The 26,633-nt window shown below is 38.1% G+C and overlaps 1 protein-coding gene and 1 pseudogene across 1 annotated transcript; both read left to right on the forward strand.

The window, feature by feature from the left end:
• Positions 1–1,336: 1,336 nt before the first annotated feature.
• Positions 1,337–2,111, forward strand: LOC126584264 (uncharacterized; annotated as a pseudogene).
• Positions 2,112–2,991: 880 nt separating this feature from the next.
• LOC126584265 (CBS domain-containing protein CBSX1, chloroplastic-like) lies at positions 2,992–15,057 on the forward strand. The gene is made up of 4 exons (XM_050248701.1): positions 2,992–2,997; positions 14,046–14,203; positions 14,515–14,572; positions 14,686–15,057. The coding sequence occupies exons 1-4, from the start codon at positions 2,992–2,994 to the stop codon at positions 14,752–14,754; spliced, it is 291 nt and encodes a 96-aa protein (XP_050104658.1). The 3' UTR covers positions 14,755–15,057.
• The last annotated feature ends 11,576 nt before the right edge of the window (positions 15,058–26,633 follow it).

The following is a 26,633-nucleotide window of genomic DNA, read 5'->3' on the forward strand; positions in this document are numbered from 1 at the left end:
GTCTAACTGGGAACAACCGAAGAACGTCACCGAAGTGAGAAGTTTCCTAGGTTTAGCAAATTATTATCAAAGATTTGTTCAGAATTTTTCTACAATTGCTCTACCTCTTACTAAATTGACTCGTAAAGCTGTCCAGTTTGTGTGGGAAGAAAATTGTGAACAAAGTTTTCAAAAGCTTAAGCGACGTCTCACTCAAGCCCATGTTCTCGCTCTTCCAGTTGACAGTGGTGAATTTGAGGTGTATACTGATGCTTTTCTATCAGGTTTTGGGTGTGTACTGATGCAGCATGGAAAAGTTATCGCCTACGTTTCTAGACAACTCAAAACCCATGAAAGAAATTATCCCACTCATGATTTAGAGTTAGGAGCAGTGATTTTCGCTTTGAAGATTTGGAGGCACTACTTATATGGAGAGAAATGTCATATTTTTACAGATCATAAGAGTCTTAAGTATGTGTTCACCAAGAAGAAACTGTATTTAAGACAGAGAAGGTGGATGAAGCTTATCAGTGATTATGACTGTTCGATCGAGTACTATCCTGGGCATGCGAATGCCATGGCTGATGCTCTTAGTCAGAAACATCACGAGCAGCTTGCATCACTTCAAGCTGTACACGTTCCATTACTATTTTCTTTTCGGGAAACTGGTGTTAATATGGAACCAGGTGAGCACGGAGCTTGGCTAGCACATTTTCAAGTTAGACCTATCTTTGTAGACATGGTCATAGAAGCTCAGGAACTTGATCTGGAATGCGTCGAATTAAAGGAACAAGTGTTGAAGAGGGATAATGAGAAATTCGTCATCCGTAGGGACGGAGCTTTATTGAAAGGGAACCGTTTGTTCTTGCCTAAAAATAACGAAGCAGTTAAAAAGGAAATTCTGGATGAGGCTCATACTTTAGCTTATGCTATGCATCTGGAAAGTACTAAATTGTATCGCACCATTTATCCTTTCTATTACTGGGAAGGGATGAAACGGGACGTAGCAGAGTATGTGAGTAGATGTTTAATCTGTCAACAGGTTAAAGCAGACAGACAAAGACCTGGAGGACTGCTGCAGAATCTTCCGATACCAGTTTGGAAGTGGGAAGATATCACTATGGATTTTATGTACGAACTGCCTAGAACACCGTCAAGGTACGATGGTATTTGGGTAATTGTCGATCAGCTTACCAAGACCGCTCATTTCTTACCAGTTTGACAGACCTATTCATTGGAGAAATTCATGAAATTATTCGTCGATAATATTGTTCGTCTTCATGGTGTACCCATCTCCATTGTGTCAGACAGAGATCCCATATTTACTTCCAGGTTTTAGAAAGCCTTTAATGCCGCTATGGGTACTCAATTACTGTTCAGCACTGCTTATCATCCGCAAACTGATGGTCAGTCCGAGCGGACAATTCAGACTTTAGAGGAAAGGTAGCTGGGATAACTATTTACCGTTGGTGGAGTTTGCTTATAATAATAGTTATCACTCGAGTATTGGTATAGTGCTTTTTGAAGCACTTTACGGGAAGGTGTGTAAGACGCCATTATGTTGGATAGAGGCAGGAGAAAGGTCGTTGGTGGGACCAGAGATTATGGATACCACCAACGCTAATATCTAACTAATTAAGGCAAATTTGAAAGCAGCACAAGACCGACAGAAAAGCATTGCGGACAAACACTCCAAGGATCGTGAGTTTACAGTGGGCGACTTTGTATTCTTTAAGTTGTCTCCCTGGAAAGGTGTTGTTTGTTTTGGTAAGCGAGGAAAGTTGAGTCCTCGATACGTTGGTCCCTATCAGATTATTGAGAGAATTGGTGCAGTTGCTTATAAGTTTGAGCTACCACCGAAGTTGTCACTAATCCATAACGTTTTCCATGTTTCCATGCTTCGGAAATATGTACTGGATCCCTCTCATATCATCTAGTTAGAGCCATTGGAAATAAATCTGGATGCTAGCTATGTAGAAGAACCAGTGACTATCCTTGACAGACAGGATAAGGTGTTGCAGAACAAAGTCATTCATTTGGTGAAGGTACTGTAGAGGAACCATGCAGTCGAAAAAGCTACTTGGGAAATAGAGGAATCAATGCGGAACCAATATCCTTTTCTTTTCGTGTAACTTCGCAATTTTGACGATGAAATTTTTGTAAGGGGGTAGAATGTTACACCCATCCCCACATTTTAATTATATTTCTATTTCCTCCCTGAAACATGTTTAAATCTATCAATTTAATCCCTTATCTCATTTAATCCTAGTCGTTGATCTAGATTCCCCATTTCTCCTAAACTGCCAAGTGGCAGGTTCTCAGCTCTCTTCTCTTCCTTCTCTTCCCAAGTATTCCTTCTCAGACCTCTCTTTTTCTCTCACGAGAAATCTCCTCTCTTTCCCTTTCTCTCCCTGCACCGTGACTAACCAAGCAAACCTGCATGCAGCTCCTGTTGTAGATCATCATCATCATCATCTTCCTTGCATCATACTCTCTCTCTCCGTCACAGCGAGGTCGGGGAACCCAGAGAGAGGACCTCCGACGGATTTCTCCATTTCTTCCAGCTAGGTAAGTTTGAATACCTTTTTAAATTACCATTGTTGTTGTTGGGCGTTGTGTGTTGAAATTTACGTCGTTCTTCCAGGGTTTTGAAGACGAGAACGGCGCGGAGGAAGCTTACCCACACTTTCCGACGAACCCGTGACCTTCAAGGGTTTTTCAAAGCACTCACGGCCGTTCACGGCGAAGCAAGGGTATGAAAATACTCTACTCTCTTCCCTCTTCATTTTAGTACTTGGTTTGGGTGTTGGATTACGTGTTTGCCGTCGACCGGAGCTGTAACAGCTCCGGTGTTCTTCCCCGACAACCCAAAGGCCACCAGGCCCTCTCAAAACACCAACGGGCCTTAGCCCGTATTTAGACCAGCCTATTTTCTTTCTTGGTTAATTGGGCTGCGGGCCATGCCTTGCATGGGGTCAGTGAGTATGTGTGTGTGTGTGTGTGTGTTAGGCAATGCGTGTATGTGTATGTGTGTGTGTTGTGCTTATGTGTGTATGCGTGTGTTGTGCACATGTGTGGTGTGTTGCGTGTATGCGTGTGTAGGTCTGCATGTGTGTTGTGCATGTGTGTGTGTGTGCTAACATGTGTGTGTGTGTTTTGTGGGTTTGGGCTCAAGCCCAAACCCCCCATTTTTGTTCCTAAACCTATCCAAACCCAAAAACCCAATAGGTTCTAACCTTATTTAACCTAAACCTAAACCCTGATGCGGATCCAAACCTAAGACCCATTTCCATTTCTTGAAATTCTATAGTTAGGTAGTTTGAATAAATTGTATATTTTTGTGCTTAGGTGAAGTTACTAGTGGGGATTTCCTTAATCCTTTTCTGCAAAACTCTGCTGCTACAAAGTATCTATGAGTGGACCCTTTCTAAAATTTGCATAAGTTTATAGTTTATTTGCATAAATGAAATGCATGCCTTAAGAGTTTATGAACTGATTTCATGTGAACCATGTTTATTGAAATGTTGTTTATCATCTCGTTTTTTGTGAGGAATTAATTGTTGGCCTATATTGAGCTATATTTTAATATATCATATTTTCTATAAAAACCATGAACTGGTAGACTATCTGATGGATGACGATAGGATACTAGAACATGTTTTCAAAACCCCTCTTTATAGTATAGACGATGGATGACTTTAAACTATGAAGTGGTTATTTATGAGAGGCGTAACTATTTGTGCATACCTAGTGGACACTATGCCGCCTGGGGCGAGGATCTGGTGTTGGTAGATAGGCCGGGAGAAATAATCCTTAGCTACGGGCTGAGGGACACGGAGCAGGCATTGGGCCAGGAGTTGGTAATCTCTGGCTACGGGCGCAGAAACCACGGTGCTGGCATAGGTCGGGGAGTTATATTTATTCAGTGATCTTACTAGCAGTACATCGTGCTATGAGACGATCTGTGAGACGTTTGAAATTTTGTTTTCCATGATATGTCTTTTGAGATATTTTTGGCATGCTAGGGTTTTCAGTAAACTTATCACTTATTATGCTAGTAGTTTTCTTTATATAAACTGTGGGGGTTAGTATCTTGATAACTGTTTTATTATTATTGTATTTATGAACTTGGTGAAGGCAATTTTGTGAAAAATATGTTCATTTGAGCAACATCTATAGCATGCAATTAACAATTAAAAGGCGGAATCATGCTTGCATGCACTCAAAAACAAAACATTACCCATTAAATTCAAAGCCTAGTAGATTGGTGAACCTTGACTCAACTTAAAACAACATTTGTTAGTTGAGAAATTATATCTTTGTAGATTCCTCTTTGCATAAGCAAAGGCTAATCACCCAAAGAGAGGGCCTTCATTCCTTGCATCTTAGATCTATGGATTTGGATGGATGAAATGGTTCTCCAAATTCCCAAAATTGAGAACCTCTAAGTCTCTTCACCATGGTTAGATTGGAGAAGACATGAGTGACCTTGAAGTAGTAGGATTGCTAGCTAAACCCTCCAAGGAGGCCGGCCACTTTAGAGAGAAAGGAGAGCTTATGTTCTCATCCTTTCCCAAAAGAAAACCCTAAATGAATTTTGGCTATAAAGTCATATTTATACCTTAATTCATTGGAGTGGCAAACTTGTAAATAAGTCCAAAACTCACTCCATCTCTAAATGGCCGGCCTTAGGGTATTATTGGACTAATTGGGCCTTTGTGAATCATTATTCATTAAGTTGTCATACAACTTAAGTCAATGGGCTTGACGTTCGAAGCCCATTGGGCCTTAAGGTCCAAAACTATCCCGAGGTCTTTAACGAACTTATTCGTTTGATTAATTAACATATTAATTAATCCTTGCCATAAATAATTAAACCATTTAATTATTCTTACTCATCTCCATTGTTTCTTCAATCTCCACCTTACACGGTGTACGATCCATTAGGTTCCTTTTAGCGAGGCAATGGGCGATCAAAAGCATTTCAAATCGATTGTGAATTTAAACTTACTTTCAATTCTCCCTTTAGTGATTATACACGTTTAGGGCTTCCCCAAACCATGAGTGACACCTAGCAGCATATGATGGTTACCCAAGCTAATCAGAAGAGGTGGAGAACCTATTCAGTTTAGGATTACAAATGCAATACGGTCTTTCTCTAATACAATACTCTTGACCACATTGTTTGGTTTGATAGTTTATTCATGTCTACTATCCAATGTGATTCGTGTGCTTATATGATTACCTTGAATGTGATTTGGAACGACTTCCTAAATCTCATTCATACTCAGGCCAGAGATTCTTAATCATATCCTAGAGTATTCTCCCCCAAACGGTTTGAAGGTTAGAGATCCCTTGTTGCGCATTCACTTGCCTCCATGGCTAAGTGGCTTAAACCCGACGATGTCGTGGACACCCGCGGATGGGGTGACTTTGACATAATCAAAGATCAAGGACCTAACCACAAGACAACTATGATGCCTTAGGTCAAAGGACTACTTTGCATTATCCCAACCATGAGTTCTCATGTGACATGAGTATGAGAACTTTTCGTTGATCGTGTTCAGTGAACTCATTTTCTATTGAGCACCTACGTACTTGTCTTGATGTCACACACACCAATGACTCGAGATTAGTCACTCTTCCTGAGAGAAGACACAGCACGTACTGATCTTAACGGACTGTCAATGCCCAATTGGCAATCCTATGATCAGGAACGTTTAGGATATGTCTACGAAAGAATGGTCTCATGAATCTAACTTCTTTAGATCGTATTCTCCCAATCACATATTCCTTGGACTTATCGTTTAAGCGTATAACATTTATATGAGACGGCTCAAACAATAATCTTTGCCCTTGATATTAAACTAGATTAGTTTAACATGTGAAATGTCCGTAAAGTATCATCATATGATTGGTTTTAGGGCACATTTCCAACACTTGGTCCACTCACCCTTGTTTTGCACCCCCATTCAGGTGTTAGAAACGAGGACTACGATACAACGTATGAGGCATTCCCCTACCAATAATAGTCTATCACTATCTTGTAATGATCTTTCCTTTTGTGATCTTTAATTAGGATGTTTTCTGTGCACTCTAGACATTTCCTTAAACTTTGTTTATTACCTTTAGATTCTAATGATTATTCATGCTTATTTCCTCCTAATCATTACTCTTGTATTCAGTAAATGGCTTTCGTCACCCTCAGGTGTTGACCAGCACGTGCTTATCCAGGTATTCGAGGAATATCGGGGTCGGGACGTGTCACTTTGAATGAAACGGGAATGAGTTCAAGTATTTGGAACTAAAATGATGGAAAAGCATTCCAAGTAGCAACCAAGCAATGAAATAATGAGATCATGCAACGGCTTTAGAAAACAAGAATTCATAGATTAATAACTCTCTAAACAAGGAATAGGCTCAAGTCTCTCAGGGTTGTAGTGTTAGTTTGAGTTCCTTCCTTCAAGCATGTTACAAAAAACTGATTTTTTCCTTTGTGATTACATGTGAATTCGTTAATGACAACTACAACCAAGCATTAACCAAAGAGCATATCAAACTTCTACCCATGTTTGTAACTTTCTTTAACAGTCATACAATTAAACACCAAATCCTCATCATTGTGTTGGAAGGTACCCTAAGACACAAACAAACAAAAACGCCTCTTTTTGGTATTTTCCAAACATTTTTTCTGATTTTTTTTTTATATAACACAAAAACACTTTAAAACAGTGAATAACAACGTTAGTAGTGATAGGTGGTGAATTTTGAAAATACGTCATGAAAAGCATCTATTTACCCCCCCCCCCCACACTTAAACCAAACATTGTCCTCAATGTTGCAAACATAGACTCACGCGCAAGAAATCAAACAACTAACAAACATGATAATAACGGCAAAGTAAAAGCAATAAAGAGTAGGGTTAAGGAACACCAATCTGGTTTTGTAGCCGGACATTCCTAGGTCTTCTTTATTTGAATGCATGGGTTGCCTCCCAAGAAGCGCTTTCTTTAACGTTTTCCAGCCGGACGATACCTCCTATCAAGCTCCACTAGGGTCCACAGCATGGAAGGGTACACTTTCCACGACATGCTCCTTGAAACACTGGTAGTAAGGCTTCAAACGGTGTCCATTCACTTTGAATTCATGTCCTGTCTTTAGGCTTTGAATTTGAACTACACCATAGGGAAAGACATTAGTAACAACAAAAGGACCAATCCATTTAAAATGCAACTTACCTAGAAACAATTGAAGGCGGGAGTTGAAAAGTAACACTTTCTACCCTATAGAGAACGTCTTGCTACGAATTATCTTGTCATGGAATGCATTTGTTTTCTCTTTGTAGATATGAGCGTTCTCATAAGCCTCATTCCGAATCTCCTCAAGCTCATTCAATTGAAGTTTCCTATGAAGACCAGCCACATCTATGTCCACATTGAACGTCTTGACTACCTAATGAGCTCGGTGTTCCAACTCAACTGGAAGATGGCATGATTTCCCATAAATGAGCCGAAAGGGAGACATCCCAATTGGTGTTTTATAGGTTGTACGATATGCCCACAGTGCATCATTCAAACGCAAACTCCAATCTTTTCGAGTTGGTCCAATTGTCTTCTCCAAGATTTGCTTGATTTCTCAATTAGAAACTTCAACTTGCCCACTTGTTTGAGGATGATAAGGTGTTGAAACCTTATGTTTGACATTATACTTTTTGAGCAGCGCCTCTATGATTCTATTGCAAAAATGGGAACCCCCATCACTTATAAGTACTTTTGGCATTCCAAATCTGGCAAATATGTTAGTTTTGACAAAATCTGCAACCACTTTGGAATCATTAGTACGGGTGCCTCTTGCTTCCACCCATTTCGACACAGAATCCACAGCAAGTAAAATGTAATTGAAACCATGTGAGGAAGGAAAAGAACCTATGAAATCAATACCACAAACACAAAAATCTCAACAGAAAAGATAGGCGTTTGCGGCATTTGATCTTTTGCACCTATATTGCCCGTTCTTTGACAACGATCACAAGTCATACAAAAATTTCTCACTTACCCGTACCAATTCTTTGTTCGAAATCCTCTTCCTTGTTATGCAAAGTTCTTTAAAAAATTTGGCGTATTTTGGAACTTGTTTGATTGCATCAAGGAGTGGGATATTGACTTGCACATTCCTAAACGTCTCCAGAATGTCTTTTTTACTCTTTTCTTTCTTAGATTGCATAAATCTGCGAGGCAAATGAACATTCGGTGGAATAGGGTTAGAATTACTTGAACTTGGACCTAACTTACCTGTGTTTAACGGTTTAGAGGCAAGGGTTGTTCTACCGTTACCGTGGCCTTGTCTTCTTCTTCCTCCTCGAGCAGCAGCTTCTCGTCCTCATTTTGGCTGGATTTAGACGTTTGTGGGTCGGTTCCAACCTCCTTTCCACTTCGCAATGTGATAGCCTTGGCGGTTTCAAATCCTCCATTTGGATTAACAATGGTTAAACTAGGTAGTATTTGATTCTTCAATGAATTCCGCCACTTACCCTATTTGATTCTTCAATTTGCCCACCTCTTTGGCTTGATTTTGTAATCCCTGCGTCAATGAAGTTAGTATTTGAAGAATTTTATCACTATCCATTGACGAACCTGAATTTGGTTGAGTAGATTGTGGATGAGGTTGTGTTGGTGCGAATGGCCTTTGAAATATCCCGGGAGGTGGCTGTCTAAATCTGCCTTGTTGTTGAGGTTGTTGAGGCTCTTTCTACTTCATGTTTGGGTGATCTCTCCAGCCCGGATTGTAAGTGTTGGAGTATGGATCATACTTTGGCTGATTTTGGCCTTGATAACCAATGGCATTGGCACTTTCCCATCCCCCATCCTCTATCAATTGAGGGTATTGATCAGAAGGGTGTCCTTGGATAGAGCAAACGCCACAAGTACTTGTTCCTTGCATTTTGGATCCTTTAACAACCTGTGACACAAGAACAGTGAGATTAGCCAATTGAGATTGAATTTTGGCCATTGAACTTACCTCATTAACTTGGTGTTGCCGTGGGGGGTCTCTCTGTCCAACTCCTTCGTATTGTTGTGCATTCAAGGCTCGATTCACGATTAAGATATTTGCATCAACTGGTGTTTTATCAACCAAAGAACCTCATGCCGAGGCATCTAACGTTTATTGTCTCTCAATTGGAAGAAGTCATTCGTAGAAATATTGAATCAAAAGTTCTTCCTTCATTTGATGTTGAGGGCATGATGCAACTAGAGTCTTGAAACGCTCATAATACGCTGGAAAGGATTCTCCTTGGCTTTGTTGAATTCCACTAATCCTCTTCCTCAAAAGAATGACTCTTGAAGTTGGGAAGAATTTCTCTAAGAATGCTCTCTTTATGCTTTCCCAATAAGTGACGGTTTCAGGTGCCAATTCGAATAACCAATCCTTAGCCTTTTCAAAAAATAGAGAATGGAAAAGCTTTCATCTTCAGAACGTTCCCATCCACGTTGATTGGGGTCATGCTCAAACATACTACTTCGAATTCCTTCAAATGCTTGTTTGGGTCTTCCATAAGCAGCCCATGGTATTTGGGAATGTGATGTAGCAAGCTAGACTTCAATTTGAACTCATTGGTCTTGTCTTGAGCCGTTTTGGGATATTGAATGCATAAGGGCACGACATTGTCTAATCTCGAGGCTGAAAGTTCCTTGATTGTTCGATTATCCACAGCCATGGCTAGTTCTTCCTCTTCCTTTTCTTCTTCTTCAAATTCGGATTCAGAGCTAGAACTAGGTGGATTAGATTCTGGCTACTTCCTCTTCCTTCTCAATGTTCGTTCAAAATCGTCGTCAAACTCCAAGATATGTGCATAAACAGATTGAGAACTTCGAGTCATAAACTAGTACCTAAAACAAAGAAAACGAAACAAAATCAGAAATCAAAATAAAAGACACAAACAGAAACAAAGGGAGATTAGCAATTTTGATAATCCCCTGCAACGGAGCCAAAAATTTGATGTGGTAAAAACTAACACACAAATTAAACCCTATTAAGACAATTGTAGTACGAGCAAGTAGGGATCATTCTAGGCCAGGGATTAGGAGGGATGCTAATCTACACGATTTTAACTAAAAAACAAAAAACAAGACTCCGATGACTCAAAACTGACCAAACTGACTCCAAAGAGCACAAAACAAACAAATTGACTCAAAACAGGAACTAAAAGTGTGATTTGGACAAATTCTAAAACTAAGTAACTTGCAATAAACAAACTAATTGATATGAAATTAGGGTGAATGAAGGGGGTGAAAGACTGATAAGCTCATATTTATATATATTTTACATAAAATTCACTTGTCTTTTCTTAGTTAGTTCCTTATATTTTTGAGGTATTTACTATGTTTTTGTGTTTTGTGTGATTTATCAAGCAAAGAAAAGAAAAGTAGCACAAGTGAGTTATTAAGTAACAAATTCGTCAAAACTGCCTGTGCAGATTAGCTGACTTTGGAAGCATGTTACGAACAGCTCAGAATGCATGAGAGAATGAGCCTTATATGCTTGGAAAGCTACGGATGTCTATTTTCTGGAGCAATTTACGGATTGTTAATATCATTTTTCTAGAAGAAGTTATGAGCATTGTAACACTGAAAGGTTCAGAAAAGGGCTAAGCAGATTTGGCTAATAAAGTGAGAAAGTAAAGGCACTTGTTTTGTGTTTTGCTTTGTCATCAACACTCAGCAGCAAATGGGGTTATGATTGCACTCATTTGGCTTTGGAGTAAGTGGAAATGCACAGCTAGAAGATGAACAAGGCACATGGAAGAAACATGGACAGCACACACACAAAGAGAAAGGCATGGCATGGACAGTTTGACATGGGCAGAAAATGGGTGGATTGTTGGCTGAAATAATGAAGACTATGTGTGTGCAAATGCAAAGGAAAAACACACACACATGGGCAAAGAAAACACACACACATGGGCAGAAAATGGGTTGATTTGTGGCTGAAATGATGGAGGTCATGTGTGTGCAAATGTAAAGGGAAACATGGACATCACACACCCATACAAACTGCACATGCAAGGAATTGAAGTGGTCCTCTCCTTAGCCTATAAATACATCCACCATTCCCCTTCCTAAAAACAATCTTGATCCATCAAAAGAGCTTCATTCACAAACACAATTTCCTTGTAGTGACCTCCATCCATTCATCTAGCCATACTACATCTCACCAATCCATACACTTTCATCTCTTAGCCGTGCAAATCCATTCCATCCATATATCCATACACATCCTAGACACTTGTGCTACAACAAGGTGGTGAAAACAAAGGTCCTTGATGTTTCAAGCTTGGAACTTTGGAGCGTTTTAGGTGTACTTCGTTCTTGCTTTCAATGTCTACTTTGTTATTTTCTAATTTTGTTGCAATTATGAGTGGCTAAACCCCTATTTAGTTAGGGGGAAGTTTGAAGCCATGAACATGCTTGAGATTTGAATTGATTTCTTCCAATTGTGATTTGATAAGTTGTGATTGCAATTCAATTATCTATTTTATTCATAACTGATTCTTGTATGTTTATTAAGGATGCATACTTAGTTTTCATGCATGAATTAGATGCTAGAATATAAATGAGTTTCACCTAATCGTTACAAGTTTATATTCATGAGTAGTGAAGGTTGTTTATCACAATTGGCGTTAATTGAATTCTTAGCAATTGTATCATGCATTCATAGTTATAATTGCCTCGTCAACACTTATGATTTTCATTGAACGTAATGATCTCTGATTGTATCTCTATTATGCATTCATGTAGGGGACTTTTAGAGAATGATTTGGGTTGTCGCATGCATTCATCCAATTCAATGAGTAAAGGAAAATATGAGGGTTAATTTGTGCATCAGGGTTAATCTGGGGTGTTGAGCATCATAGTTTATTCAAAATAAATTGGAAATCAATTCATATACAAGTGTGTCATGTGTGAAGAATTGACCTCTAACTAATCCATCCATCATCTTATTTCTTAAATTCGTTTTACAATCTGCCTAGTTTTATAAGTTGTTTGTTTGTTTCAAATTCATCAAAACTAAAATCCCCCTTCTACTTTCTTGTTTCAAAGTGTTTAAAATCTGTTTTGTTTGTGTTTTAGAGTGTTTTGAGTCAAGTCAAAACCCAAATTTCGTCCAAAATTGTGTTAGAGTCAGAAACTGCCTAGTTTGTGTTTTTAGGCAGTTTTGAGTGTTTTTAAGTTGTTTTGAGTCTTGTGAATCTGTTTTGAGTCCTTTAAGTCCATTCAAACGTTTTAACTTTGTTTTTATGTTTTTAAGTTAGTTTAGAGGTTTTATCAAGCCCTTCTAATCCTCGGTTTAGAACGATCCCTACTTGCATTATTACTACAATTTGACAACAAGAGGGTTTAATTTGAGTGCTTAACTTTCATCGCATGAAAGACTAGCTAGAGGATTCTTCTCCACACATGAACCATATGCATACAAATCGATTTCCAGTTATTATTCCTATAAATCATGAAGACAATGCCCCAAATTAACCATGAACTGCACTAATTAACTCTCAGATTTTCCTAATTTCATTTAATTGGACTCAGCGACGCAACCAAATTATTCTTATCAAGTTCCCTATATGAACAGCATGATAGAGATACATATCAAAAATCATTAAGTTCTATGAAAATCATAAGCATTGACAAGGCATTCCTAACTATGAATTGCATGATACTCCTGCCAGAAATTTACTTAACACAATCATGACTAGTGACTTTTACTACTTGCGAATATAAGTTCATAACGATTAGGTGAAATTCCCTTATATCCTAGCATCAAATCCCTGTATGCAAACTAAGTAGACCTCCTTAATAAACATACAAGAATAAGTACTCTATAAAACAGATAAGTAAATCACATTCATGTTATACTAAACAATAACTGGATGTAATCAATTTATATAAAACATATGATTATGGCTTCGAATTCACCTCTAGCTAAAACGAAATTAGTTCCACATGTTTGCAATTAAACGAAACCAATCTAATTTAAACATTAAACTAAAACTAAGGATAGAAAGAACCCAGAAATGCTCCAGCACTCCAATGGCCTTGGATGGTAGGTCACAGCACAAAGCTCTCTCTCCTTCCTTCCTTGCAAAACTGCGGCACTTTGTATATATTTTTATCTCTGAATTTCTGTCTAAAGCTCTCTTTGAAGGTTGTGGCAATGATGTATTTATAGGGCTAGGGCACGACACAAAGTTGTAGAGGAGAAGGATAGGCACGACAGATTCCTAGGGGAAAAGGGATAGGGTGGTTTGGCACAAATTTCTCCCTTAACATTGGTTATAATGTTGATTTGCAACTCTTGATAATTTTTATGAGATGATAATACATATGCCAGTCGTACACATGTACACCATGCAGTTTATATACACACACTAGCTCATTTACTGACTGGCTTTCCAAGACAGATGGAGTTGAGAATTCTTTGGAGATGTGGCTTTTATAGTAAAAAAAAGGTTTACTACTCTGTGGAACTGTGCTGTGGTGGGAAAGAAATAGAAGAGTTTTGATGATTGAGAAAAAGATGCGTTTTCATTGTAGGAGAGAACTAGATAATTTTTTTCCCTTTGGATTCACTATCTAGACATTTTTCCTTTTAGTTAAGCTTTCTGGATCAGTCTCATTTTGTTGGTTAAGGGTTCTGTTAGTTTTTGGTCTATAGTTTAGTTTTGTGGGGTTTCGTTTCCCAACAGACCACTTATCCATTATGTTTTGTAGTCTGTTTTTCTTGTATTATTGACATTCTTGTTTGTTGTTATAAATAAATTTTATCATTTGAAAGCTTGTTAGTATGTTGTTGATTAGCACTAATCTGTACCACAGTGATATTGCTTCGGGATTTATGTGACGTTTTTGTTACTTCTTCTCACTCGCACTATTCTTTCATGTCACTCAGTAGTGTAACTTTTAACTTAGCAAGAATGCCCAAAAGTGGGATACAGTATGTTGGCAAAAATTAAAACTGTGTTTATACCTTTTATTTTAAGTAATGCTTAAGATCAATAGATGTGTGGTTAGTTGCTTCATGGATTTCTCTCTAAATTTGGATGTGTGTGGCAGACATTCAATGAAATACAGAAACTGCTTAGCAAGACCAATGGAAAATTTGTTGGTGACTTAATGACACCTGCTCCGCTCGTTGTCCGTGAAACCACCAACCTGGAAGATGCTGCTAGGTAAAGGATTTAACTAATTTTCCTAATATCTAATTTGTGGTCAGAGAAATTTCTTGGAGCATAAATGTTTAATTTTCCGACTTTGTTTATTTAAGATTGAGAATATTGATGACGGGCTGTTAAGAGTTTTCGGGTTACTATTATTAAGATTTAGTTGGAGTAGAACTAAATATCTCGTAGAAGTGGTCCAACTTGTGAAAGTTATGATTCTGTCTTTTCTTGCTAAGATTTGCTAAAGCGTTCTGCAATGTGTAGTTAGATGGAGTTCAAATTATTAAAGGCAACTTTAAACGATCTCTATATTTTGGTAGGTTGTTGCTTGAAACAAAATATCGCCGACTGCCAGTTGTAGATAGTGAAGGCAAGCTGGTAATGATCCTTTTCTCTCTTATAAATTCGAACTAAAATACAAACTATCTTCTGTGTTGGATGCCAAATCATTGCTAGTTGTTTCTGATTGTTCTCTTCTTCCGTGTCAAAAGGTTGGCATCATTACGAGGGGGAATGTTGTTAAAGCTGCCCTGCAGATTAAACGTGCTAGTGAAAAATGAGCTTAGTTGAGGGGAACATCGTTGGAGCCTATAAATCTCTTTGATATCACAATAATTTCTGCAATGCACAACTGTTAAGAGGACTATTTGAAGGAAAGTTAATCGTTTGTCCTTCAGAAGGGATATATATTATAGTTCGCTAAGAACCTTGCCTTAGTGATATATAGTCTAGATTGCCTTAAGGCAGGGTTCCACTTGTATTTAAGTTTTTAATTTATTAAACATTGTTTTTTGTAGGATCAGATCTGACTTGCAGATGTCCTATGCCAAAATTTTTGTACAGACAACGTTAGGAGATTAATTTTTTAGACCAAATTTGCAAACCATGTTAATGTGTCACCAATGAGAAATAATCACATTAATCAATATTTAAGTAATGATACAGTATTTTTTAGACCAAATTTGAACCGACACTGAAAATTTTCACGGGGATGCTTTCAGTCATGTAAGATTTGGTGGGGATTTTTCTTGACAAAAACGGCTTGTGACTTGTGAGGCTCAGAACAAGGATTTTGTTTTGACCTTATAATCTACATTCTAGTTCTCGAGAGTGATTTTCAAAGTTAAGCTTTTCTCGGACATTCTCAAAGTAGAATTATTATTAGGGGATTCTAAAATAATCATTCTGCAATCAGCCCTTTCTTTTACTACAGAAGAGTGCGTGATGGTTTTTTGGTTTTTCTTCAAATGTTGATGACATGGTCCGGCTACAATGCTACATCCCACTAGTGGTATGGATTTTATGCAAAATCTAACTGTTATAAAGACCCATTAGAATTCTATATGCAAGATCTAATCATTGATTTTTAGATCAATTAGTGGTTCGTACCTCGGAGGAAAAGTTGCAATGACTAATCCATTTCATTGAATTTTATGTGAAACTGATGTATTAAATTGTTCTAGACATATAAATTTTGTAGCATGCAAATGATGCATCACAAAGCTCCACGTGGCATATGACTCATCACAAATGGACAAGTCATCAATGACATGTGACACAAATCAAGCAAAGGAAGCTCAAAACTTCCCCAAAATTCGGCCAAAAGGGGGAAAGACCCCTTAAAATCGGCAAGGGGTCCAAATTGCTCCAAAACCGGAAATAAAGCTAAAGCATCTTCACAAAACAAGCAAAACTTGAAGATTGCTTGCAAAACAGGAAAGAAAACCCGATAGATTTCGGCCAAGTAAGGGAAAGTGGCTAAAATTAAGACACAAAACATGCTTAAATTCTCCCATGGACGAATCAAGACACAAATCAAAGCCAAATCCATCCAAACGCAAGCTTTGAGAAGTCTATAAATATAAGGTCCTCAAACAAGTATAAAGGTCGACAATTTCTACATTCAAAGGGTCAAAAATTTCTACATTGAAGGGTCGAAATTTCTACATTCAGAAGAACCTCTGTCAAATCTTTGAAGACTAATACACTGCCAAAGTTCTCTTCGAAGAACGTACAGCCGAAGCTTTCTTTCGACCAAAGCCGAAGCATTCCCTTGAGGAATGTTGTGTTCCTTTCAAGTACAAATATAAGGATAGTATAATGGCACAAGTAAGGGTGTTGAACCACAGGGACTGATTAGAACTTTACAAATTATTAGCTTTATGTGAACCCTCACTAACAACGAAAATGAAAACTAAATTTAGATATTTGTTTTGGAAGCTAAAGTAACTTAAAATGCAAGACAAGATAAAGGTGAATGATAGATTGATTAAAAAACGATGGGAACGGGACTAGGGATACCGATTTCACCATTACAAGCCAATTCCATGAAATTTAAGTCAAAACGCATTCAACTCTCCAATTTGCAACTAGGGTTCATTTTACTTATTTATGATCATCCATTTGATGTGTGGTTGTGATCAAGTACTCCTAATCTGCAACCTAGTTGTGATGTTCAACTTAGATTACCAATTAAGGATCCATTAAGAACAAGAAAACTTCAAAGAACCAAACAAATCACATGGCAGGATGTATGCATAGCAGTTTCTTCATTCATTCACATGTCCACCAAGATTAAGCATGATCTATATTATAACCTTGATCAAATAATTCATAAGCAGCCCTAATGGTGATCAAACATTAAGATCAACAAACAAATTAAACTATGAAACCAATGAACAAGAACACAGATTGGTAGTTTGAATACTTTAACTTAATAACATAGAGTAGTTTTGCAAGGCTACATCAAAATCCCCAGTTATGAACTTAATTACACAACACGATTACAGAATATATAAATATCAAGAACAACATGAGTAAAATTAAAGTTCATAGAAGAAACCCCCTTGAAGCAATTCTAATGTTGAACTTCTCCAAGAACAGTGCGGCTGCGTGGTTTCTTTGGTGGCTGCGGATGGTGAATGGAGAAAGGATTTTGTTTCTTGAAGAAAAACCAAAGAAAGAGAAGAAAGAGCTATGGGCGTCCCCAAGGGGGAGCTTATGTAAAAGTGGTTAAAACCCTCAGTTTTATAAGGTTAAAGAGGCTCTTATAGAATGCCAAGACATCCCAACAATGGAGCATTTATTTCAGACTTTTTTGTTGTTATTGGTCTCTTAAAGGGCCATATTCATCACCATTTTCAATTGTACACTTTGAATCTCTCTCTACATTAGAATCCTTGTTCAATTATCCACTTTCAACACCATTTTGCCCTATTTACCCTCTAATGGCTCTAAAATACAATTAACTGTACGTTAACACAAAAGAGAGTAAAATGCAACCAGTTTAACTAAAAAATATCACAAAGAGACTAGGAATGGATGGTATAAATGTATGAAATATATGAGTTATCAAGAAATCAACTAGCACTTGTGCTGATTCCTTCAAGACTTTATTGCAAGCTTAAAACTTGTAACGAAGTTCGATTCAAGATCAAGTTGGCAAGACCCTTGAATCAACAAAATTCTACATCAACACTACCTTTGCTGCAGGTCATACACAAACCTAGAGGTGAAAACTATCCATGCATTGTTTCAAGCTCAAAACTTGAAGCAATCGTTCAATCGTTCGTCCGAGATCAAGTCATCATAACCCTTGGATCAACAATGTACCCATCTACACCAAATTTGAAGACTGAATCAAAGGAAAATTGTAAACAGACATTGTAACCTACAAATTCAAATCGATACAAATCTACTTTGTACATGTGTTCTCGTTTCATTTAATACATAATTTTCGTGTATACAAATTTGGCATGCCCAGTGGGACCTCTCAGCCTCTCATCTTTGTCTTCAAATCCACAAGAAACACACATGGCATCTAGAAAGGATCAAGCTATTCCCACAACCAACGTGAAGAACAAGAACAACTTTGCCATAAGTGGTGGCACTTTGGGCTTCACAACCCGAAGCAAGGCAAGAGCTCTCTCTGCCGTGCCTTCTACCCCTACATTAACTTTGCCAAAGGGGCAAGAGCACTCGAAGCATGATCTTGCGATCACCCTGGCCTCGCTAAGAGTGCCAAGGGAAGAAAGCCTGAGGAGGTACTTCGAGTCGTTGACTTCTGATGCCGACTCATGCAGCGACTTGTATCTTGTAGCCATGCAAGTTATGACTACTAGTGCAACGTCCATCGAGGAGCAGCTGGGCCAAATGAACGAAGCAATTGCAAAGCTGACAAGAACTATGGAGGAAAACAACTTGCGAATTGCTACACTCGTCAATCGTCTGGAGGCGCAGCACAACGAGAGAGTTGACCCAAATGTTGATCCACCCAAGGAGGAAACCGACAAGAAATAGGAGCCTCTAGTGGAGAAAGCTAAGGAGAACTAGAGGTGGACCGAGCTGAGACGCTTATGGGATCTTTCTCTATTCAACAGCTACAAGAGATGATCATAAGCACCATCAAAGTGCAATATGAAAGGAGCTCACATGACTCCGTGCTGTACTCAAAGCCATACTCTAAGAAGATTGACGCCTTGAGGATGCCAAAGGGTTATCAGCTGCCAAAATTCATGCAATTCGATGGAAAGGGCAATCCTAAACAACATATTGCCCATTTCATTGAAACCTGCAACAATGCTGGGACGAAAGGATGCCTTTGACTGGTACATTGACCTCAAGCCCAAGTCTATCAACAGCTAGGACCAGCTTGAAAGGAATTCCTTAACAGCTTTTATAGCACCCACCGCACCACCGTAATTATGCTAGAGCTGACAAGTACGAAGTAGTGGAAAGATGAACCTATCGTTGACTACATCAATAAATAGCGTTCATTAAGTCTAGATTGCAATGATTGGCCTTCTGAAACCTCTGCCATTGAGATGTGTGTTCAAGGCATGCACCAGGGGTTACATTACATCCTCCAAGGCATAAAACCAAGAACATTTGAGGAATTGGCAACTTCCCACAATATGGAGCTGAGTATCACCAATCATGGGAAGAAGAAGCCGATCATCGACATCAAGAACGACAAGGTGTTTGCTTCGAAGGTGGACAAGACTAGGAAGAAGCTCGCCAATGAAGCTTTTATCGTCAATACCACCCTCATCAAGACCTGCTATGCACCCGTCAAGATCTCCTCCAAGAACAAAGTGAAGAAGATGAAGAGGGTTTAATTTGTGTTCTTATATATTTCGCATCAATCGCCAACATCCATCACTAATTTGAACTACATCATGACTTGATCCCTCCTCAACCAAGGGTACATAAGCAACTTGAAACTTCAAAACTTCAAGTACAGTCGCATCACTAACATAACACAAACACTTCGAAGAATAAAAAGCAAATTCAAGTATGAATACTTTATTTCTTTAAAGGAAAAAATTTGGCTACAAAGCCTTATTACAAAAATGAGCAAAGGCAAAGAAGGCTTAAAGCAAAAAATGGAAGACACTACATGAAATCTATGTCCCTAAAACTACGGTAACGATCTTCAAGCAAGCCTTCCAAAGTCCTCAAAGTCTCTACATCGATGGGAGACAAGGTGGACACTTTTATGGCCGCACCTTTCCCTTGCTCTAGGCATGAAATCCCCTCTTGATGCTGAGAAAGTGTAGCTTCCTGCTCTGAGAGAACATCTTGAAAGACGGATAAAGTTGACATCATCTTTGGGGAAAACAAACTTACAAAGACAACAAGCTAAGAAAGCGGCTAGATAAGATTCTTCCAAGTGCTTTGATGTTACGCCAAGATCCTCAAATGCTTTCAACTTGGCAGAGGAATGGTGCCTAACTGGACTAATGACACCTGACGGATCCGAGTCTCCCTTCGACCTGGTTGCCTTATTGCGGCCACTTTTCTTCGAAGGCCTCTTGTACTTCATGACATCCTAGTACCAAAATCAGATCCAGGAAGAAATCTTTACGCTTGACTTACCCTGAGCCTCATGGGACAGCTTGTGATACGCCCAAAACAAATAGCGGCAACTCGTAGGTAATCCTCTGCTGTTGCGATGAGAAAACTCCTCCACGCTAGGAACAACATAAAATTTCCCCTAAATCAGCAAGCCTCTTATCTTGTGAAGATCCCAAAGTGAAATTGACATCTCCTCTTGAGCTATGTGAAGTGTGTTGGTTGCTGAACACCAATGCTCGAAGAACGCACGAATGGTGGAAAGATAACGATCGTAGCTAAACAAAGATGCGCACACAGCGTGATAAAGGCCCACTTTGGTAAGCACATCTTTGGATCAGCTCAAGACATCTTCAAGCCACTCCTAGTAAAACTTAACATAGGCGGCTTCTTCGGTAGTCGACAAGGAGCCACTCCAAGTCATAGCTCCGCTAGTGATATGATAGCCAAGAAGCTCAAACGAAGCCGGTGAATTGTCACAGGCATTGTTACCACTACTTTATGTGCATCAAGTTGTCTTTTGCAAGATGAACAAGCGCCTTAGGACCAATCAACGGCGTGTAAAGCTTCAACATCATTCCCCTATCTTGCGGATCACCTTCCTTCGCAAGAATTGTGATAGTATTGTTCTTGAAACACTTGAAAAATACCATGGCAGCAACAAAACAAACAAGGCAACATAAACAAGAGTGTGGCATTGGAAGAAAAAAAAAATTCTTTTTGCTTCGCCAAAACAAAAGACATGCGAGACTAACCTCGTGAGCATCAAAAGATGATGTTCATGAAGTCACAGTGATGAAAGAAATCAGCCACAAAGCTTGATCAAGCACAACAAAGTGAGCAGCTCCAAGCAGCGGCAAGGGGCAGGCCAACATCACCACCAAGGAAAGTTATGAACAAAAGGCAGTACACAACATAAAAATGCTACAGTCTTTTGCACAACCCCACACAACAAAAGTGACACACTACAACAAGCTCCAAGCAGCAACTGCAAGGCACGGCAAAAGGCACGACTACGTCACCACCAAGGAAAGTTGTGACCAAAAGGCACTACATAACGTAAAAAAGCTGCAATCTTTTGCACTACCCCACACAGTAAAAGTGACACATGGCAACAACCTCTAAGTAGCAACAACAGGCATGGTAAGCACATAAGCAAAGAAAACCCACGACTCCAAGCAACTACAAAGTGCACGGCAAGAGGAGTTGTGTTGTGGAAAATATATACACCCAATTTTCCTATATATAGGGGTCAATTGCTTCCTAATGTTATAAGGGAAATACATTACCCAAATAGCAAAAGAAAAATCAAAACAAGAAAGCACATTCCCACAAAAAAAAAGGAAGCAAACTACAAGCAAAAAAATAAAAAATAAACAAAATGGCAAGTTTCAGCCAATCTGCATAGGTAGGACATTTTTGGTGACAACTTAACTTTCCGGAAGGGTCAATTGTAGAAGGGAACTAAGTGGCTAAGGATCATTGTGTCCAATTTTTATAATTTTTCCTAAAGCCAAACATTCCAGCTTTCAAAGTCATTCCTGCAGAAATTACTTTACCGTCAGGAATTGCGCAGCTATAGGAAAATGCAAAGTTGAAAGCTTTCCCAATTTTTCCCAAAACTGGGCATGCAAGTCAGATGACATGTTTCCCAAAACAAAAAAAAAAATAAAGGACAGGAAAAATACCTCCTTGCCGTGGGGAATCAAAAGAAAGAAAATAAAAAACCCCTCCTTGTCGTAGGAAATCAAAAGGGGAAAGAAAAACTCCTTCCTTGTTGTGGGAAATAAAAGAAGGGAAAGAAAATTGTCCTCCTTGCCAAGGAAATCAAAACAAGAAACAAAACATCTCCTTCCTTGCCGTGGGAAAAAGAAAAGAGGAAACAAAAAAAAATTCCTCCTTGCCGTGCGGAAGAAAGAAGGAAAGAAAAATGCACATCCTACTTACATAAGGATGAGCATTAAATCTTTCCCAAACCTTGAAGGAAATTACCAAAGCTTTCCCACACTTTGAAGGAAGTCACCCTCATTACTAAAATTGAAGGGGATTCCTATTGAAGGAAGGAAAACATTTTTTCTTACAATGACAAGGAAACAATTCAAAAATGTGCCAAATGTATTTTGTCAAAGATTATGGGAAATCAAATACGCACAATAAGTATGTGCCAATTTATCCATTTTTAAAATTTCTTTCAAGATCAAGCCTCTACGGCCTTCAAGAAAATTTCATTTCGTTCAAGAACAAGCCTCTACGGCCCTTGAAGAAATGTTTCATTTCATTCAAGACCAAGCCTCCACGGGCCTTGAAGGAATGTTTTGTTCAAGAAATACGCCTCAACAGCCCTTGATGAAATTCATCACCTTTATTCACGACCAAACCTCAACAGCCCTTGATGAAATTCATCATTGCAATTCAAGAAATACGCCTTTACTGCCCTTGAAGAATCAAACTAATTCAAGATTAGGTCTACCCCTTGAGTTAGAAAATTCACATTGCAGAACTTCAAAACACGTTTCCTACATGTGACAAGCACATGCCTACAAAACGCCTTGAAGTGAGGGCATTTGTAGATATGTAAATTTCGTTGCATACAAATGATGCATCGCAAACCTCCACATGACATATGACTCATCACAAATGGACAAGTCATCAATGACATGTGGCACAAGTCAAGCAAAGGAAGTATAAAACTTCCCCAAAATTCAGCAATAAGGGAGAATCCTCCTTAAATTTGGCTAGGGAATCCAAATTGATCCTAAAATTGGAAAGAAAGCTAAAGTCTCTTCATAAAACAAGAATTGAAGATTGCTCATAAAACAGGCAACAAGATCCTTAAATTCGGCCAAGGGAGTAAAGTGGCTGAAATTAAGATACAAAACATGCCTAAAATTATTCCAAAGGCAAGCCTTGAGAAGCCTATAAATACAAGGTCCTCCCACAAGCATAAAGGGTCAACAAATCTCTACACAAAAGAACCTCTACCAAACCTTTGAAGACTAATACATTGCCAAAGCTCTCTTCGAAGAACATTCAACCAAAGCTGAAGCTTTCTCTCGACCAAAGCCGAAGCACTTCCTTGAAGAATCAACAAGCGCTCGTGCCGATTCCTTCAAAACTTTGTTGCAAGCTTATAAACTTGTAGCAACGTTCGTTTCAAGATCAAGTTGCCAAGGCCCTTGAAGCAACGAAATACCACATCACACATTACCTTTGTCACACCTTGAGGTGAAGATCATCCACGCGTTGTTTTCAAACTCAAAACTTGAAGCAATCGTGCAACTGTTCGTCTGAGATCAAGTCATCGCGACCCCTTGTGATAGGATTTTTACTGCTCATGTGAATGGGTTTAAATTTCCTATTTTACTTGCAAGAATCACAAGGTTATTGTAGTATAAACGGATCTCGCAAGGTCGTCTCCACTGGGACTATTAAATAATTCGAAACTAATCAGATTCCATTTAATTATTGTAAAATAGAAGTTTAGGTGATTGATTTTATAACCTAATTAAAATAAAAATGAAATTAATGAATTAAAATAAACAATCTGCAATATTAGAGTTAGAGAGAAGAAAACAGTTTTGGGAGAATAAAATTAAGAAAGCACTAGGGTTCCACCATCACCTAGCAATCCTATGAATTTTTACCAATTACTTATGATCTACACATGCCACTTTGAATGTTAGATTTTCCTAATTCATATTCTACTAGGAACCTCCAACATAGAACGTATATCTAACATGCAACCCGTCCGGACATTTGGATCAAATTTGAACATGAAAGACTCATTATGCTTTATGAAAATCCTTTGAAAAACCATGCAATCCTTAAGACGTGATATTCATCCTAAGTGAAATTACAATTATTAATCACAAGAAGCCAGCGTCAATTTCAGGGAACCTTCCGACCAAAATTGCATCAAATTACTTTTCTAAAAATCCTAATAGTGATCAGGCATTAAGACAATTAGATAGTTTTTATCCTGTTGATTAACAATTCAAAGTATGCATGCAATCAATCATAAGTAATTAAATAAAAATCACATATTCATGCCAAGGCTCAAGGCTTCGCCCTAGCAAAAGAAATTAGTTCTGCATATTCATAATTGAAATCATAGAAAATATGTTCAAGAAAATGATTGAAAGCACCTTCAAGTAAAAAGTCTCCAAAACCATAACAATTCTCTCTGTCTCCAAAATTGCATAAAAGAAAGCGTACCGAAATATGGTAGACGGCCAAGCAATATAATTGCTCAGCCCCCCCACACAAACCCTAGGAAAACTAAAATTAATAAAAACCAATAAAATAGGAAACATAACCCTAAATTAAATGGTAAAATTCACCTAAAATCTGAACAGCACGTTTTTGACCCATAAGCTGCTCCAAAACTGGCCCAATATAGCTGGATTTAATGTTTGGAATATTGTGAACACTTCTCCAGAAGGCCACGAACCCATCCGAGGTCATCTTGGGCTCCAAAAATGCAATTTAAGCCCAAAAACGTCATTTTCCAGCACTACGCATCGCTCTTTTATTTTATCGCCAGAAAATAACCGCTTGGTGGAAAAATCCCAAATTTTGATACAATCAAGCTAAGTGACTCACAAACGTCCTCCAGCTGGAATTACTCCAAAATTCGTCCATTTGGTCCTGTTTTGCTCCAGAGGAAGTCGAAAGTCCTATATTGAAAATACAATTCAAAGTATCAAAATTCTTCCAATATATTAACCAACATATATTAAGATTAGGGTAAAATATATAATATAAAATCTACTCATCACCTTGCATCAACAATCATGCATCTAAATCAAATTTGAAGACTGAATCAGAGGAAAATTGTAAACAGAGATTGTAATCTACAAATTCAAATCAACACAAATTTACTTTGTAAACGTGTTCTTGTTTCATTTGATACAGAATTTTTGTGTTTACAAGACCATCACTCTAACTCTTACCCAACAAAATGAAATTATTCGTCGGGCGAAATTGAGTTTGCTGGCAAATAAAGTCGTCGGGTAAAGGTGCGTTGGAGTAGACGAAAATATCTTACTCAGTGACGTCGTTTTATCGCCCCACATCAAATTAAATACTATTAAAAACTTGACCTGACAAAACCTTTGTTGAGTAACCTTTTAAAACCAAAAAAAATCAAAAATAAAATTTGCTCGACATATACATTCATTCGGCCTAACCTTTTGAACTTTTTAAAAATATTCGGTATTAATACAATATTTAGTGTCAATAATTTATTTAATTTTAGTTATATTAATCTAAAAGGCTAAAATTAATCACAACTTTTGAAAAATTATTTAATTAACATTCAAAATAAAATGGCTCGTACAATTATTTAAAAAAAAAATAACTCAACTAATTAACCTAAACTACTCTGGTGGCTGCTGAGGTGGCTAGGGGAATGGCGCTTCAAGGTTGTGTTAGAAGTATGCCCACAAAACCACTCATTTGATGTAATAGCTTTTGGAATACTTATTGTATTAAACGTTTATATGTTTAATGAAGGGCAAAGCTTATTATTAATCACTATTTATTGTATCATGTGTTTAAGCAATTAGAGAATCCAAGGAATGTATTTGATCTAAGAGATAAGTGATCTAAGTGAGTTAGATTATCGAGACCTTTCTCTTATGTTCATTCCTAAAACGTTCCTAGCCATAGGATTGCCAATTGGGCATTGACAATCCGCTAAGGTTAGTATGTGTTATGTTGACTCAAGCGTGAGTATGACTAGTCTCAAGTCATTTAGTGTTGGACACTAAGACAAACACATAGGTGCTCGAAAGAGTAATCGAGTACACTGAACAACGATCAAAAGAGAGTTCGAACATACATGTCATGTAAGAACTCGATAGTTGCAATATGCAAAGTAGTCCTTTGACCTGAGGCATCATAGATGTCTAATGGTTAGGTCCTTGATCTTTGATCATGTCAAAGGCATTCGATTGGAGTGTCAACGGCATTGTTGGGGTCAAGCTATCTAGTCATGTAGGCATATGAATGTACAACAAGGGATCTCTAACCTTCCATGGTGGAAGGAGAATACTCTAAGATATGATTCGAGAGTCTTTGGCCAAAGCATATGAATATAACTTTGGAAGTTTGTTCCAAATCATATTCAATTGAATCATATAGAGAAGTATCACATTGGATAGTAGACATGAAACAAACTATCATTCAAACAATGTGATTAAGAGTATTGTATTAGAGAAGGACCGTATTGCATTGTAATTGTAACTGGATAGGTTCTCCAACCACTTCTACTTAGCTTGGGTAACCATGACATACTGCTAGGTGTCACTCATGGTTTGTGGAAGCCCTAATGATTAGCAAACACTAATTTTAAGGGAGAATTGAAATGTTGTTTCAATTCACAATCGATCGTTAAAAGTAACAATCGCCCACTGCCTCGCTAATTGGAACCTAATGGATCGTACACCGAGTAAGGGTGAAAGTGAAGAAATATAAATGAGATGGATAAGCAATTAAATGGTTTAATTGAGAATGGTCAAGATTAATTAATTAGTTAATTAATTTTACGAAAGGTTCGTATTGGGCTTTTAAGTTGGTTTTGGGC

The sequence above is a fragment of the Malus sylvestris genome, chromosome 10 (genome assembly GCF_916048215.2).
Source record: "Malus sylvestris chromosome 10, drMalSylv7.2, whole genome shotgun sequence".
NCBI lineage: Eukaryota > Viridiplantae > Streptophyta > Magnoliopsida > Rosales > Rosaceae > Malus > Malus sylvestris.